The sequence below is a fragment of the Conger conger genome, chromosome 10, assembly GCF_963514075.1.
Source record: "Conger conger chromosome 10, fConCon1.1, whole genome shotgun sequence".
Taxonomy (NCBI): Eukaryota; Metazoa; Chordata; class Actinopteri; order Anguilliformes; family Congridae; genus Conger; species Conger conger.
Genome location: NC_083769.1, coordinates 41,751,911 through 41,769,444, shown reverse-complemented (window position 1 = coordinate 41,769,444; position 17,534 = coordinate 41,751,911). Strand labels below are relative to the sequence as shown.

General features: G+C 48.5%; 1 protein-coding gene across 1 annotated transcript in view; it reads left to right on the top strand.

Moving 5' to 3' along the window:
* The window catches only part of cfap74 (cilia and flagella associated protein 74), a 60,121-nt gene that overhangs the window by 29,804 nt on the left and 12,783 nt on the right, over positions 1 to 17,534 (top strand). Inside the window, exons 21-26 of the mRNA XM_061259115.1 lie at positions 3,940 to 4,068; positions 11,156 to 11,243; positions 14,844 to 15,017; positions 15,366 to 15,499; positions 15,761 to 16,037; positions 16,418 to 16,561. Coding sequence (XP_061115099.1) covers positions 3,940 to 4,068; positions 11,156 to 11,243; positions 14,844 to 15,017; positions 15,366 to 15,499; positions 15,761 to 16,037; positions 16,418 to 16,561 — 946 coding nt within the window. The remainder of the gene's footprint in view (positions 1 to 3,939; positions 4,069 to 11,155; positions 11,244 to 14,843; positions 15,018 to 15,365; positions 15,500 to 15,760; positions 16,038 to 16,417; positions 16,562 to 17,534) is intronic.

The window sequence follows — 17,534 nt, the reverse complement described above, 5'->3', positions numbered from 1 at the left end:
GGAGGTTGTTCCAAGAATGTTGGAGAACTTGCCACAGTTCTTCTGCAGACTTTGGTTGGCTCCCTGCTTGTAAAAATTAGTCAATTGCTTAAAGTAATACGTAACTTTTTAAATTAAATACAAAAAAAATAAATATTTGGAAATCTGAAATGTGTTATATACTAACACACACAAAAAAATAAACATATATATAATAAAGTCTGGGGTGCCTAAGCCTTCTGCGCAGTACTGTATATCCCAAAGTTGTTTTTGGACTATATTTCTTTGTGTTCAGTCGTGTTAGTTTTTTTCCATATCTGCAAGTTTGTGTGTGTTTGGGGACGTGGATGGGGTTGGTTAAAATAAGAAACTGCTGCGTCCAGGAAACTTCAAAGTGTGGCTCTTTGTGTGCGGAGTCTTTGCCCGTGGTGTCATCAGCGGGGCGTTATGCTGCAGAGACCAGCTGGAGGCCGGACACAGATGTGACAATGACATTGGCCTCGATTCCGCGAGTGATATCGCAAATATAATCCCCCGGCTGCACGAGGGCCACTCCAGATTATTCCCACAGTCTCCAATCAGGCGTAGGGAAAAGAAAACAACGCAAGTCAGGGAATGACGGCTCTTATGATATGCTATTCGTTCATACATAGCAGGTATTAATGGCAATTCTTAATTACAGATTTAGGAAGGGTGCTCTCACTGTCTGTATTCCAGGTACAACGCCTTTGTATTCACAGCTTTGTACTATGGAACCATGAATTAATTTGTCAGTTTTATATTAAGTCTTTGGGTTAAATATATATTGTTACTCCTCGTACATAATGAAAACTCCTGAATAACTGTCTTTGAAGGTCTGTTGAGCAGACCCTGCAGACGGCAGATCACCATTTTGTTTTTTTCCCCCCTCGCCCTCTTGCTCCGTCATGGATTTCGGCTCACTTTGCTTAACACGGCTTTTATTAGTACAACCTCACGTACACCCAGACAAAATGGGGCTACGGTGATTAATGATCTTTGTTTTTAGAGTTACCGGTGGCACAAAAAGAGAACTCTGTATGTCCCACTTGCCCGTTCTTCTTTTGAAAACCCCGGCGCCATTTTGCCCCCGGCCCCTCTCGTAAGGGGGATCGACTCCTTGTTTTGTTTTTTTTCCGGTTTTTTCCTCCGACAGAAGGAGTCATGAGAAAGTACCCAGGTTCCCTCGCAGGGTTCCGTATCGCGCTAGGCCCCGCCCACGGGGGGGGGGGGGGGGGGGGCTCCGAACAGCGCGAGGGGGAGTTAGGCAGCCATCTGGACGGCCGTGTTTCTCAGAACCGCGGCAGGAAGACAAAATGGAGGGGGAGACCTCCCGTTACAACGCCGCGGGCGCTTCCAGGAGTGAAACCCGGGGGCTATAAGCAGCCCAGCCATGCAGAGTGTGATAGAATGGGACGGTCCCGGGCTCTTTAGAGCGATATGAACAGCATGGATAAACGGCCGTCCAGCTGTGTAGGCTTTACACACTTAAAATCTGCCTGCTGCACCTGGATCAGTGGTGCACGCACATCCATGTTCTCTCCTCACCCTGGGACCCGTTGCACAGTGCTCACATTGGATATGGTACATTACAGTGTTGTCTGATCTCTACCACGTCTCTGTGCTCGTACACTTTGATTCATCCTGCACTCATTGGAGCTTGCGTTCATCCACCAGTTGTGCCGGGTGTCACAGGAGAAAGTTTTTTTTTTTTTAACGTTTTGTTAAGATAGAGGTGATGTCGGTTAAAAAACGATCTTAGACCAGATGCTTCCATCCGTGGTGGTCCTAAATCTTCATCGTGGGGGCTTGGCCGTTGCTCTCCTATCTGTGCCCTCCGAAATTGCCCCACTTAAGTCATTCTTTAACCACAACAAAAAAACATTGACCATGAGTGCAAGTTTTTTTAAAGTTTTTTTTGACAAGACGATGTACAGTAAGCAAAGTTGTTCTCCCGTGAAGGATTCCCAAGGTGAAGATGCATTTATAACACCCTCGACAGTACGTCCTTACCACAGGGCTAACCATCTGCTTGGATTTCACAGAAATGCGAATGCTTCACTGTTGGTATAAATAAAGCCGCCAGGGGACAGTTTATACTACAGGGCAAATTTATTAAACAATTCAGTGGAGTTTCTGTTATATTTCCATCACGGGCTTCAAGACAGGTCCCCGTGTCCTTTACTGATAAAAGGACAAAATCATACTTTTAATCGGGAAATTGTGTTTAAAGCAGCTGTGTTGCTTGTCGGCTACAGGGTGCGACCACCTTAAAGGTGGCGTGTGCAGGATGCGTGCGGTGGGGCTTTGCGTGAACGATTCCCAGGGCGTGCATCCATTTTTATCTGCTGCTACGGTGTGTCCTTGCCAACGGGAGAACCATCTGTTGGAGCCCACAGAAACTGGGTCACTTCAGCGTCGGGATGAAAAAAAAAACCAGGACTCAGTGCATTTCACATTATCCGCCAATTTAGCCGGAGACTCAACGCTACACGTATCAGTCACTAGCCTGGAGTCAGGTTCCCGTGCCCTTGTGGAAAAAATGATTTTAAATGGAGTCATAAGGAGCTGTCTCTTTAGACAGGGATATCTTACCTGCTCCTTTTCTCATTTTCCCCGCTTTTAATTTATTGCCGTGATGTCACCACTGCACTGGTGCGCATGGCTTTCACCTTTTCTCCTTTGCCAGCTTCCAGCAGTATGAGCCGTTTTAAGTAAATAGTGCAGGGATCCTTTCCGCATTGTGTCATTACGCAACATGCAGTAAATCTTCCATTTAACACTCTGTGTTTCATTTGTAATCTTTTTTCCTTTCTTTTCATAAAAAAGCCTAACTAGGGGGCGGGAGTTGGAAACTAGCGATAAGCTATAATCTCTGTATGCAGAACGTCGGCTACGAGAACCTGGTGTGAACTGGCAGTAACGATGCTATGTCTCCTGGCATTGTCCCTGCTCAAATAAACATGAAATAAAATTTTTTTTAAATCAATAATACACTTAGAGAAAATGTGAGGCCCTGCTGTAACGCTGGTCCAGTCTGTGGATGTATCCCCCGATGTGGCGTCAGATCCAGGCCGTACCAGTGGAAACTGTAGCTGCCAGTTCTACACGGTGTCACGAGCGTCTTTGGCTAAACCATCGCACGGGGAGGGAGAGTTTCTGTCTCACTGCACGTCCTTCTGGTCGCTCAGGCATATGCGATGTGCCTCCACCAGGTGCGCTTTGCGTGTACCTGTCCTAAACGATGACTTCACTGAGGAATGAGTGAAGCTCCCAGACTAACAGAGCACACAGCAGTGGCCTAGAAATTAATTAAACATTCAGTGTGTAGACACTAATAAAGATCAATTAATCAGTCCATCACACTTACGTATAAATCTGTAATAAAAACACGATAGTATCGCACCATTTTTACAGCATAGCATGCAGTACAGTAATGCACTGAACTTAAAAACAATTACACCCACGTATATGCAAGATGACACGTATGTGTAATCCAATGTTTTTTGGTACTAAAATACATTATAACTTGCGTTCTGTAGGAGCCACCCCCAGAGGATCACTGGGTTTTGTTGCATGCGTTTACATCATCTTGTGCTAGTGAGTGGGCTTAGGCTGGGGGCGGGTGGGTGGAGTAGGAGTGTGTGTGTGTGTGTCTGTGTGTGTGTGTGTTCCCAGCCTTGCTTGCCCAGTTCTGGACGCCGGCACGTTTCCATGACGTTTCTGTTCCACCCTCGGAATAGTGATTCATCGCAGGCAGGCACGGCCCACTTTACACTTAAGTTATTTTAAAAATAGCGAAAGGGGGCTGATCAGGCACCCCCCTCTAAAGCTTCTCTTTAAAGTGTAAAATTAAGAACGGCAGATAAAACGTTGTAGCGGATCAACCCGTAGTTCTCTCAGAGGGTGCCGGTGGCCGGGCCTGTGTGTGTTGTGTTCCAGGTCCAACATAGCCCTTCGGCTCACGTTCGAGGTGTGCAAGGAGCTGAGGAGTCACCTGGAGGTTCTGCCCAAGACGGGCTACATCCAGGCCAAGTCCAGCTTCAACGCCCAACTCAAGTTCCTGCCCAGGTAATCAGCTATCGAATGGTAAATGGTTTATCCAAAGAGCTGTATAGCTGATGTTTCTCATTCACCCATTCATACACACACTCACTCACCAACTGCGATTGACTGCTATGCAAGGTACCAGCTATCTCGTCAGAAGCATTTGGGGGTTAGGTGTCTTGCTCAGGGACACTTCGACACACCCAGGGCGGGACACACCCTCCGACTGCGAGACGACTCCTCTTCCCACCTGAGCTAATGTCGCCCCAATCAGGCACCAATTATCCTATACTGAAGGCCAGTGTAGCCTCTATTCTATTCAAGTGGCTCTTCACTGGGTATTAAATACTGACGAACATTCCCCGTAGCGCAAGTATTGAGGTATTCCAGTCCAGCTAGGACATACGTAACGTAAGCATCTTAACTATGATACTGTATTCCAGTCCAGCTAGGACATAGGTAACGTAAGCACCTTAACTATGACACTGCAATGGGGTTGGCTATAAAAGGGAAGCTTTAATTAAAGGAAACTTAATATACATATAAGTATATCATCTTTATACTTATGAAAGAAACAATGAAAATAAATGATATTGCTGAAATGCTCAGGCTTTTTCAGATCTTGGGAATCAGAAAAGGGACACTGCTATTCAAACCTCTGTCTGCTCTGTGTGTGATTTACGATTTAATGTGGACTTTACGGCCAACAGTAGTCGCTACATTAGTCATTAGTCAAGACCTGAAAAGTAGGCTGGCAGGTTTGATTTCTGATTGCAACGTAGCTAGCTTGACCCACATAATTCAGCGGGTCTTCTCCACGAATGTTTTTTATTTGTGCTCTTATAGTGTCCAGATCTTGTTTCACGTAACTAACTCGAGAAACAAAATCCATTCCTGTCAGATATTTCCCTGGGAAACATAACTTAGGTTTTCACCGCGCGCCCCTTTCCCGGTTTCAACGATGGCGTGAGAAAGCGCTGCGTCACACTGTGGTTGGTGGACGGGTGGCAGCAGCAGAGGTGTCACTTCGCGTGTGTAGGCACCTTTACCCAGAATCCTCCATTATAAATAATGTAGTGCTTGCCTTGCGCCAAAGTCCCCTGCTGTTAGACAGAGCCTCTCATGATGCAGGGTTCACGCAGCCGAGGCCTGCGAGGGTGTTCTTGTCGAGAGGAGTCGAAGAGCAGAATGGAAGGAGCTGAGAGAACAGAAGTCGGCCCGCTGTGTGCTGTGTCCCTATCGCCGTCTGATCAATCGTCCACTGAGGGGCCCAGGAGGAGCAGGAAGTCAGGGCCACGTTCAGAGCCGCACTGGTGTTGTACAGGAGAGGCGTGGGGCCCAGGCAGGAACCGGCTGCTTCCCTGTTCCTCCTGGTTTCACATCACATTTCACAATGGAAATGAAGGAGGGAAAAAAGATGAGGTGGCAGAAATAGTTTTCTTTGGAAGGGGAAGAAAAACATATATTGTTTTTCATTGAAAGATATGACATGTACCTTTCGGAAGGAAAAAGAAAACGGAAATGGCTTAAAAGCAACCACTTTAAAGGGTCTTGAAGAGGACCACTATTTGCAAGAAAGTATTTTGCGAGCAGAAAAACAACACAAACAAAAAACACTAAAGCAAATATCTTCATGACCTTGTATAGGCTTCATTTAGGACATGTCTAATATACAGCACAGGAATCAGCCAACATATTTTATGGTGTGTGAACATCTAATAGGACAGAAACCAAGGACCAATATCCAGAATATAGTGTGTGCAAACTTAGCCAGTGAACAGCAGATCTTTCTTAATATCATGGCTTGGCTTCATCAGAAGGTTATATTACTGCTTTATATTTGTTTTGAATCAATCAATGAAAATTATAAAAGATAAATCATATTCATAATAGTATTAATATTTTAAAGAATTTTCTAAAGATGGCAAGACACAGGTCTAATTAATTTCAGCCAGAAAATTATATTCTGTGCTGGGGCTGTAAAAAGTGAGAGAAATCGAGTGAGAGAAATCGAGTGTCTGTGTCCAAGACTCAGTTGGGGACCTTGGCTAGGTCAGGCAGAGCAAGGGCAATAATTAATTACACCCAAAGCAAAAAGAAGGAAAAAATGTGACAGTTATTCATTATGAAATTTAAATTTAAAGACTCTTTAATTACATCCTCGAAAGTCGTGGAACGTTTGACCGTAATAGATTGTTACATGGAACTGTGGAACGGACTGCCATTAAGGCTCTTAATAACTTTTGGGGGACTTATTATTTAAATGAGGGTAGTGAGTTATTTTTGGCGAGAAGGTTAGGCTGTATATGAATAGGTGAGTTGAAAGGCCTTAGGGGTAGGTGAGGTGTATGTGGAGGGCAGATTTTTATTACCTGCCTTTTCTTTTGTTTGGCGGTGAGGCGTGTTGATAGGTAAGGATCTCTGTGGTCTGTCGAAAAAGGCTTTCCGTCACCAAAGTCAACGGGCCGTCCGATTGGCCTGTCGGTGCAAATGTGAATGGAAAGTGCGACAGCAGTACGTAATCTGCTTTAGTGAATGAGGAGGTTTTAAAATGAGGATTATATCATCGTCACTGCGGTTCTCCCAGATCTCTCGTGGCCCCAACCACTGCCCCCGTGAGAATAGACTGCTTACGTAATGTCACACAGAGTCGCGTTTTTATTATTGTCATCATCGTCCAAGCACCCAGCGTAATTTATAGATTAAATTGACTCACGTTGGCAGATTGGGGTTTATGCAATTTCTGCTTTCCGGTGAGCCAAGCATGCGACTGAGAGCAGTGCACGAAGACTTAAGGGGATAACAAAAAACAAAAATAAACATTCCAGATTTTTCTTCTTTGAAGCGTTTCTCTGAATTCAGATCACTCTTGTGTGTTTGTCCCTTTGCACACAAGATTATATAATGATTGGATGTGTGTGAATGTTCAATCCTATTTCAGCAAACATGTTTTGGTTACTGGAGTGCAATATCCAATTACACCTTTAAAAATGGTTTTACTTTCTGAGCACAGTTTAATAAGTGCATCCGTGTTTATTTGAAATGGGTTTTCTGTGATACTAACCCCATTCAACCCAGCTCATTTTTAATTCAGTTTGAATATGAATGATTGCATTTATAGCAATATAGTTAATTATCATAGTTTTTTGTTTTTTTTAGTTCTTTGCTTTTATCCCTCCACCGATATACAGTTAATCAGAAAGCATAGTGATGGAAGGCGTAGGGCAAACGCTGTTTAAAAAGCTCATCTATGCAGGTATGTGCTGTGCCTTTAGTGTGTTTTTCGGCATCGGCATTTCTTCCCTGTATTCATGAGCACGTTCCCTCCACTTCCGTTGGATTATTAGCATGATTACGAAGTCATGAGACCTCCACCGCCCTGCAGCTACGGGGAGTTTTAATCCCCGACACTGGGGAGAGAAGCTCTCCTCTCCCCTCATTCTCCCTGGATTGATGGAGACCCACGGGGGAGCTCAGAGGAGCGTCGTCTTGCAGGAGCACAAAGGGGCTGAGGTTAAAGAAGCAGTGGGTTTTTGTGATGTTAGAGTGTTGTTTTAATGGATAAAAGGACATTCTCTCCCGGTTGTCGCTGAACTTCGGCAAGGTCACCGCTTAATCTGCGGCACGGGGGGTGGGGGGGGGCAGAGAACATCTGCAGACAACGGGTGTGCTGGGCAGGGCAGGAAACAGAAGATTATGGGCGCTTTGCCCCCGGATTGCTGCATATTAATGCAGGTCCCTGCAGGTCATACAGTACGGGTCAACACATCTTACAGTGTCATTATACAGGAGCTTTGGAGAGAGAAAATAATGTTTTAATATTAGTGTATGTCTAATTGTGTGTGGAACGTCAGACGTGTTTTCCCTATTCTCTGATGTGATGAGGGATTATTAATCCCCTTAATCTTTTTGATAATCCGCTTCATAATCACTGTTTTAATGGGGCAGTGAGAGAGAAATGCAAGCTTGCAGAAAATGGCCTTTTTGAAATGATTTGGTTTGTTTTCAGGTGCGTCGCAGTCGTGAGGTTTTCACGTTTAGCACGTTTAGCGCCTGTTCTTTTGATCGATCTACTTCTCCCGCGGAGCGAGTCTTCTCCAGGATTATAGGTGGTCTGCGGATTACAGCTTCTTTAACGGGCTTTCCGCATTCCAGGCCAGGACCCCGGAAACAGGATTCTGCTGGCGGATCGAGGAGGAAATCAGAGATGTCGCTGTGCGGCTGTGGTGGTGATGGGCGTCTGTTTTCCTGTCACTTACACAGACGGCACCGCGTTCGCCCTGCACTCTGACACTCGACCCCGGAGCGCCCTGTCACTTACGCAGACGGCACCGCGTTCGCCCTGCACTCTGACACTCGACCCCGGAGCGCCCTGTCACTTACACAGACGGCACCGCGTTCACCCTGCACTCTGACACTCGACCCCGGAGCGCCGGGTGAACCCTGCTCCCGTTCCTCCACCTTACATTACATTACATTGGCATTTGGCAGACGCTCTTATCCAGAGCGACGTACAGTTGATTAGACTAAGCAGGAGACAATCCTCCCCTGGAGCAATGCAGGGTTAAGGGCCTTGCTCAAGGGCCCAACGGCTGTGCGGATCTTATTGTGGCTACACCGGGATTAGAACCCCCGACCTTGCGTGTCCCAGTCCTTTACCTTAACCACTACACTACAGGCCGTCCTGTAGCTCAGCCTGTACCTGGTGCTGGACGGGTTCTGATCCGCCCGGGCCGGGGGGGTGACGTGCCAGGCCCAAAGACGCAGCCGGCAGATGGGAGCGGTGCCGTCCCGCCAGGCTTTTCCACCCTGCCCTGCCAAGCTAATTCAGGAGTCCAGCTCCAGCCGAGATTCTATTAGCAGGGAACGAGTGATTCTGTAAATAAATTATCTGCAGCGTTCGTCTGTAAACAAGTGTGAATCATAACCCTTCCACCTTTTCAGGTGGTGTTTTAGCTATTTTCCCACTTTCTGCTTCTATCCCCATTATGTTAGGTTGTGTGGAGTACACTCTCAGAAAAACAGGGTTTTTTTTTGGCTTGTCTTCATAGCAGAACTCTTTTTAGTTCTTTTTGGAGCCCTTTGTCATTGGTGTGAAGTGTGAAAGCTCCCGGACAAAGAACCATTTACCTAGATGGGGTTCCTCTATGGAATCACAGGGTTAAATGGTAAATGTACTGCATTCATATAGCACCTTTATCCAAAGCACTGTACAATTGATGCTTCTCATTCAACCCATTCACACACACACTCACACACCAATGCCGATTGGCTGCCATGCAAGGCACCGAACAGCTCGTCAGGAGCAATCGGGGATTAGGTGTCTTGCTCAGGGACACACCCAGGGCAGAATTGAACCGGCAACCCTCCGACTGCCAGACAGCTGTGCACAGCTGAATTGCCTTGAAGGGAAGTGTTGAACTATGCAAGTACAATGTGGGGCTCCTGAAGGCTTTGTGATTTTTTTTTTCAATGCATCTCTTGTTATTTAAGAAAATGAGAAATCTGGAAAGTACATTAAAATCATGCGACGCCACTGGCATTTACCGCTCCTGCCTTCACGGCGTCGGGCACCTCGCGGATCTGACTGAGGGGTGGGATGGGATATCCGCTCAAGCTGAACCGACTACTGCAGTCTGTTCCATTGTTTGAATTAACTGCTACTGCTTGCTCTTCTAGCAAACTCTGAGCAAAAATAACATTGCCATTTAACAAGAGGGAGGAACCACTTAACAGCCCCAGCTAAACGCTTCATTCAAAGTGCCATTTATTTATCCGTTTCTGTCTTCCTAATCACTGGTAATTTTAACTTCTGGCAGTTTTATCGCTCTGAATTTTTAAGGGAACGCCAGGAAACCCGCATTAACCGCGTCGGAATCGTTTGTGTTTTCAGGCTCTGTTAAACACTTATCAGGACATCAGTTCCCCATCTCCGTAATCATCTTCACGGTCTCGTTGGGAGCTAGCGGTCGCTGTTGTTCATTTGTTCCCATCTCCCATTGTTTTGATGCTGATGGACTTACACTGTCAGCTTGCACAGTAGCGTGACAATGTTCTCTGAGAGAGAGAGAGAGAGAGAGAGAGAGTACAAACTCTGGGGATTACCGGACCTATACGCAGGGTTATATAATGTGATATAGGGCCGTGAGTGGTCCAGTCGTGCCCTGATGAAGCCCGTAGCCATGGAGAAGCAGAGAGGAAGAAAGAGCCAGGTTCCCCTCTCCTGGCTGGAACCATAACTCTGTCCCCACTGTGATTCCAGAGCCTGACAGATGTCACCCGCCGTAACCGCGGCGAGGCGCGGAGATTTCGGCGGCTCTGAACATCTGTGCCGCTCGCGTGATTGAGGGGCCTCCTCCGCTGCTTCACGCTCGTTTATCTGGCAGCCCGTCGCCAGCTTGGCCTGGCGCTCCTCTCTCTGCCTGACGCTCCCGCCGTTCCCCGGCCCTGGCGTCCTGACCGTCCGCTGTCGGCTCCTCTCATTCCGGACATTTACACTGACGGCCCCCGGGTTGAGAGAAACGGCCGCGGAATGAGAATCGATCTCACCGCGTGCTGTAATTATGCTGTTGTATGAGTTATGATCTCCTCAGCTTTGTGTCTGTGCCTTTCAGTCTTCTTCTGCGTCGTGTTGTGGTCGAGTGTCCGGGCTGCCTTGTTCCCCTCGTACTTTTATCGATCTTCTGCACCCTCTGTATCTGTTAACACTCACATGCCTGAGTGTATCTGTCAGTTCTAGCATTGTGGATTTAAAACACCTTCTAAAACTTTGGGATTACTTGTTTTTGATCTGAAGTTAGTGACAACATTGGGGGCGATATTGGCCCAGGCGGTAAGAGCTATCGTCTGGCAATCGGAGGGTTGCCGGTTCGATCCCTGGGTGTGTCGAAGTGTACCTGAGCAAGACACCTAACCCCCAAATGCTCCTGACGAGCTGGTTGGTGCCTTGCATGGCAGCCAATTGCCATTGGAGTGTGAGTGTGTGTATGAATGGGTGAATGAGAAGCATCAATTGTACAGCGCTTTGGATAAAGGCGCAATATAAATGCCAACCATTTACCATTTAGCTGAGGTCACTTGTAAATATAATTTTTATATTTTATATCCACAGGTCTTCCCTGACGGAGGATGCGGAGAGCTTCTTTGACAGAGAAACGGGAGTTCTCGAAGTGCCCATGTCAGTACAAGTAGCAGATCAGGTCAGTTATTCCACTGCTCTGGCCGTAAATGAACTTTATTACACGTATTAAGAGGTTTGGGGTAGGAGCAGACTCCCATTGCAGACTCCTCTCCCTATCGGGTGAAACACTCCCTTCTGCTGAGTGATTTTTATTCTGAACATTTCTATTAGAGCCCTCTCCGTTCTGTGACATGAGGTTAATGTAGGTAGTGCTAACGGCCCAAATGAATCCACCGCGCCCAGGGGCCACCTGGCTCATGACTGCTAATGAGGTGCCCGTGAAAAGAGTGTTTCACGTTGTATTAACCTCTCCGGAAATGAGAAGAATGTCTCTTTTCTTCTTCTCAGTTTGGCTTCTTTTATATTTTACGTCCTCTCAACCCAGGTTTCTGGGTGGGTTAATCGGACTTTTTTAAGATTCCGTGTTTTTCATAGGAAGATAACTGCAGTATTTGTTCCATTACATTACATTACATCACATTGCATTACATTACAGGCATTTACAGTAGCAGACCCCCCTATCCAGTGCGACTGTCACATCTTTTTACACCTTTCCCACCTCCACTGAAAAACAATGAAGATTCTGATTGGGTTTTTTTTGTTAGTTTTTTTAATGAATACAGATTACTTTTTTAAATATTAGACCAAAGTGCTATTAGCATAACACACAGATATTGGCAGAAACTGCAGTTTGATTCCGTTATTGCAGAAACCACAGTTTTCTGATTTAGTGCTTGCCATCGGAGCCTATGCTAATCCCAAGAGTGGGGTGATTATGAAATAATTTAGCGGGAGCCCCAATCCGGGCAGGACGACCCTGGAGTCTGTAGAATAGGGCAGGTATTTTTTAATCAGCAGAATATCACGGGCATGATTTTTCTCTGCGCACAGTCTCAGAGAAAAGGCCACGGCTCTGCCATTTACCCACAGTGCCGAGCGTCGGCAGCAGGCCCAGCTTGCCGTCGTGTGCGGGTGATTCACATAATTCCTCCTGCTGGACGAGGTTCAGGTTTCAGCCCGGCCTGTTCTCCTCTCTGCGCGGGGCGGGGAGGGGAGGGTAGCGGGGCGGGGAGGGGAGGGTAGCGGGGCGGGGAGGGGAGGGGAGGGGAGGGGAGGGGAGGATGGCGGGGAGGGGAGGGTAGCGGGGCGGAGAGGGGAGGGTGAGGATGGCGGGGAGGGGAGGGGAGGATGGCGGGGAGGGGAGGGTAGCGGGGCGGGGTGGGGAGGATGGCGGGGTGGGGAGGATGGCGGGGTGGAGAGGATGGCGGGGAGGGGAGGGTAACGGGGCGGGGAGTGGAGGATGGCGGGGAGGGGAGGGTAGTAGGGCGGGGAGGGGAGAATGGCGGGGAGGGGAGGATGGCGGGGAGGGGAGGGTAGTGGGGCGGGGAGGGGAGAATGGCGGGGAGGGGAGGATGGCGGGGTGGGGAGGATGACGGGGAGGATGGCGGGGTGGGGAGGATGGCGGGGTGGAGAGGATGGCGGGGAGGGGAGGGTAACGGGGCGGGGAGTGGAGGATGGCGGGAAGGGGAGGGTAGTAGGGCGGGGAGGGGAGAATGGCGGGGAGGGGAGGATGGCGGGGAGGGGAGGGTAGTGGGGCGGGGAGGGGAGAATGGCGGGGAGGGGAGGATGGCGGGGTGGGGAGGATGACGGGGAGGATGGCGGGGTGGGGAGGATGACGGGGAGGATGGCGGCCGCGCGCGGGGCCCTTCCCGCGTCAGCTCGCCGCACCACGGCGGTTGCTCAGGGGCCAGGAGACGCACGCAGAGAGGAAACCTGTCCTCCGGCCCGGGAGTCTGGCGCAGGCCCAGGCTCCTCCGTGAGCCTGGCGCGGGAACCGGCAACAGCAGTGAGGGAGTGAGAGGTCTCCGTAAACAAGGTCATCCACGCCCCCGCTAGAACAACAACTGGAGCTGAGAAGCCTGGAGGCGTCGCTCACTGGGGATGTGAAACCTTACGCTGGCAAACACAAGAGCGTAGCTGAGAATCTGTGCGTGGTTTTCCCAAAGACACGCTCTCAAATGTACGTTCAGGCGTTGGAGGTTTGTTTGTTTGATTCTTTGCATCCATTTTCAGGTGTAGTGTTTACTGGGTCATCTCAGTAGTGAGTAATGAGGAATCAGGAATTTGTTAATGAGATATCGCTGTCTGGATAATGAGTTTCCCTGGGCAGTACAGTATCATACAGTCGTACTGTAAGTCCGCCTTATGATCTGTGAGTGGGTAGATGGATATATACCCATAGATTACTTATTAATGAATGTTCAGTTGGCTTCTGTTTTGTGGAACCAGCAGCTCCATAAAAACGTTGTTTTGAGAGTACTAAGCGCTGTTTATGTTTTTAAATTTCCAATTTGGATTTTTTTTTTTATCCAGGCAGAATTTCTGTACTAATTACCACCATCTAAGTATTTGACCACAGTTCTGTATATGACAAAATTAATGTTCATAAATAGCTCAATTATAACTGACTGTGTTGCCGTGCAATATTATAGTATTTCCAATTTGTGTACTCCTACAGCTACAGTTATAAAGGCATTATGTGGTCCGTTACATTACATTTCAGGAAAGTATTACATTACAAGAAACAAATGAAGTAAAATAATGTAAATGCAGGATAGTATAGTAGAAACACGTTTAGTCATAGTACTTAGTCCCATTCAACTCAATTTGTCTTATGCAGTTACTGCATTTAAAAATGAATTAATAAATTAATTAAAAGTTGTGCTGTCATAAGGGAGGATAAAAACAGAAAACTTCACCTCAGTATTCCCTAATTCAAAGAAAAAAAGTTGTAGGATTAAATAGTTGTTTTTCCACAAACAGTATACAGTATATCGTAAATATGTTACACAATGTAACCACAATGAAAAGTACCAACAAATACGAATTTCAGCCATATCCTTTTATTGATTTTTTATCTTTCTAAAAAAAGATGGTTACCTCCGGGTCAGTGTCTTTTGGGAGCGTAAGTGACTCATGCGGTGGTAGTATTTTTATGGAAAGCGAGCTCCCGGGCGCTGGCATGGACGGCCCTGCTCCGCGCTGAGTCTGACAGCACGCTGCGTATCGCCCGGCTGCTTTCTGAGAGGCTGTCTTCTCGCTGTTGGACGGCTGTATCCCTGCTCCCCGTGACTCACTCTGCGGGCCCCTGAGGAATGCGTGAGCGTGTCCTGCTCTCAGGCCTCTGCTGGCAGAAAATATTATCCGTAGTCATATTCCTGTGCGTACGCTGATTCCTGTGTACGAGAGAGAAGGGTTTCTCTCTTGGTATTGATGTTAATGAAATTAAATGTAATGTTGATATAGTGGGCAGTAATGACAAATGATAATAAATAATAAAAACACACATTACATTACATTACATTACTGGCATTTGGCAGACGCTCTTATCCAGAGCGACGTACAGTTGATTAGACTAAGCTGGAGACAATCCTCCCCTGGAGCAATGCAGGGTTAAGGGCCTTGCTCAAGGGCCCAACGGCTGTGCGGATCTTATTGTGGCTACACCGGGATTAGAACCGCCGACCTTGCGTGTCCCAGTCATTTACCTTAACCACTATGCTACAGGCCACATGCACAGAGCAGGCTTGCTGAGCTGTACCGTCCTTTCGGCTTCTAGGTCCGTCCCGTCGAGTTCACGGTCAGCGCCATCGTCACGACCTCCGAGCTGGAGTTCGACAGGACGGAGGTGGACCTCGGGCACTGCTCCGTTTTCGAGTCGGTGAAAACCAGCGTCCTCCTGAAAAACCGCTCTCTGCTTCCCCAGGACTTTGGCTTCGTGGGCCTCCCGGAGGTACGCAGGCACCGGAGGTTACGTAACGCCCTGGGCTGCCAGGATGCTCGCTGCCTCTCTCTCCTCGTCTGATTTCTGATATGTAAGGCATGAAAAGTGTGATTCCCACCCCGTCGTCCCAGCAGGCAGCGCTGTGTATAATTGAGTGTGCAGCTTGCCGAAGGTTTGCTTCTGTACACATAACAACAGCGCTGGGATGTGTGGGCTGAGCTGAGAAGTGCCTAGAATGAGGTCACCGTCAACAGGCCTCTCCAGTACCCCCTTCTACTCCGCAAGGATAACCTGGAGAACACCGCAGGCAGCTTAAATAAGCACTTTTCCTGTTTTTTGTTGTTGTTCCTGTTCTAGTGTGTAGATATACAGCCCAACGACGGCTTCGGTACACTTCTTCCCCTGGAAACTCTGGAGATCGATGTCATTTTCAGCCCCAAGCAGGCTGCCGAATACAAATTTCAGCTCAACTGCAAATCAGGAATTAACAGGTAATTATCCACTTATCTTCATGAACACACGTTTCCAAGCCACTAAAAGGAAATTAAAGCATTAATTTGCGGCAGGAGTTGGTCACTTATTTTATTTGGCTACGCATATGCTTAAAGCCTGGATGACACACTGCCTCGTTTTCCTCAGTCATTAATACAGCGGCGCTGTTGTTGACTCTCATTAATACGCCGGGTGTTTACTGAAGGCTTTGCACCCCCTCGGTGTGTCAGTGTCAGCCCCGGAGTGTGTGTCTCACGCAGGGACTTTAAGCTGTGGTGCTGCGGGGTCGGGGTGCTCCCGCCCCTGGAGCTGTCTCACTCCGTGGTGCGTTTCGGGTCGACGGCCGCGGGGGACGTGTCCACCGCCGTGCTGCACGTGGTCAACCCGCACATGGGCCGCAGCGAGGTCGCCCGCCCCGCCCCGCGCATCGGCAAGGGCCCGGTCGCGCCCGTGGGCCCCAAGCTGTTCCAGTTCGCCGTGCCGGAGAGCTCCGAAGTCAGCGTCGCCCCCACCACGGGACGGGTCCTGCCGGGACAGGTGCCCGAGATCCCTGCACAAATACATCCGCTAATGCGAATATTCACAGATTTGTACAAGGGCTTTTATTTGCAAGCTATATATAAATGTCAATTTTTGCTGGATAATTTCAGTGTAAATACTGCTTGTGAAACTCTCATGCAGAGGTTCAGTTAAAGTCTGGATTTGAGCATTTGATCTCACAGTATTTCAGTTGAAGCCCATATTTGATTGTTTGAGCTCACAGTATTTCAGTTGAAGCCCATATTTGATTGTTTGAGCTCACAGTATTTCAGTTGAAGCCATGATTTGAAGGTTTGAGCTCACAGTATTTCGTTTGAAGCCATGATTTGAAGGTTTGAGCTCACTCTGATGGCTGCCCTGGTGCTGTCTGCGCTCAGAGGTGCCTGGTCCAGGTGTCCTTCAGGCCCACGGTGCCTGACGAGGCGGTCAGAGAGGAGGCGGTGCGTCTGCTGTGTCAGGCTGAAGAGCTGCGGGTGAAGGAGCAGGAGAGGGCCGAGAAGGAGAAGGAGCTGGATGACCTGGTAACCTTCACTGGGGTCTCCTCCCTGTTACCACCACCGAGGGAGAGAGGGAGGGAGGGAGGGAGTGTGAGGGAGAGAGAAGGAGAGAGGGAGAGAGAAGGAGCTGGATGACCTGGTAACCTTCACTGGGGTCTCCTCCCTGTTACCACCACTGAGGGAGAGAGAGAGAGAGGGAGAGAGGGAGAGAGAAGGAGCTGGATGACCTGGTAACCTTCACTGGGGTCTCCTCCCTGTTACCACCACCGAGGGAGAGAGAGAGAGAGAGAGAGAGAGGGAGAGTGTGAGAGAGAAGGAGCTGGATGACCTGGTAACCTTCACTGGGGTCTCCTCCCTGTTACCACCACTGAGGGAGAGAGGGAGAGAGAGAGAGAGGGAGAGAGAAGGAGCTGGATGACCTGGTAACCTTCACTGGGGTCTCCTCCCTGTTACCACCACCGAGGGAGAGAGGGAGAGAGAGAGAGGGAGAGTGTGAGAGAGAAGGAGCTGGATGACCTGGTAACCTTCACTGGGGTCTCCTCCCTGTTACCACCACCGAGGGAGAGAGGGAGGGAGAGAGAGGGAGGGAGAGAGAGAGAGGGAGAGTGTGAGAGAGAAGGAGCTGGATGACCTGGTAACCTTCACTGGGGTCTCTGTCCTGTTAACACCACTGAGGGAGAGAGAGAGAGAGAGAGGGAGGGAGAGAGAGAGAGGGAGAGTGTGAGAGAGAAGGAGCAGGATGATTTGGTAACCTTCACTGGGGTCTCTGTCCTGTTACCACCACTGAGGGAGAGAGAGAGAGAGGGAGGGAGGGAGAGAGAGGGAGGGAGGGAAGGAGAGGGAGGTGTGAGAGAGGGAGAGAAAGTGTGAGAGTGATGCATAATGGCCTCGTTTATGCTGTGTCACTGGCCCGTGATTGGCTGAGCACATTCTTTCCACACTGTTTCTTTTATATGCCAACAGCTGTTTGCTTAATTTTTTGTTTTCCCCTCATAAA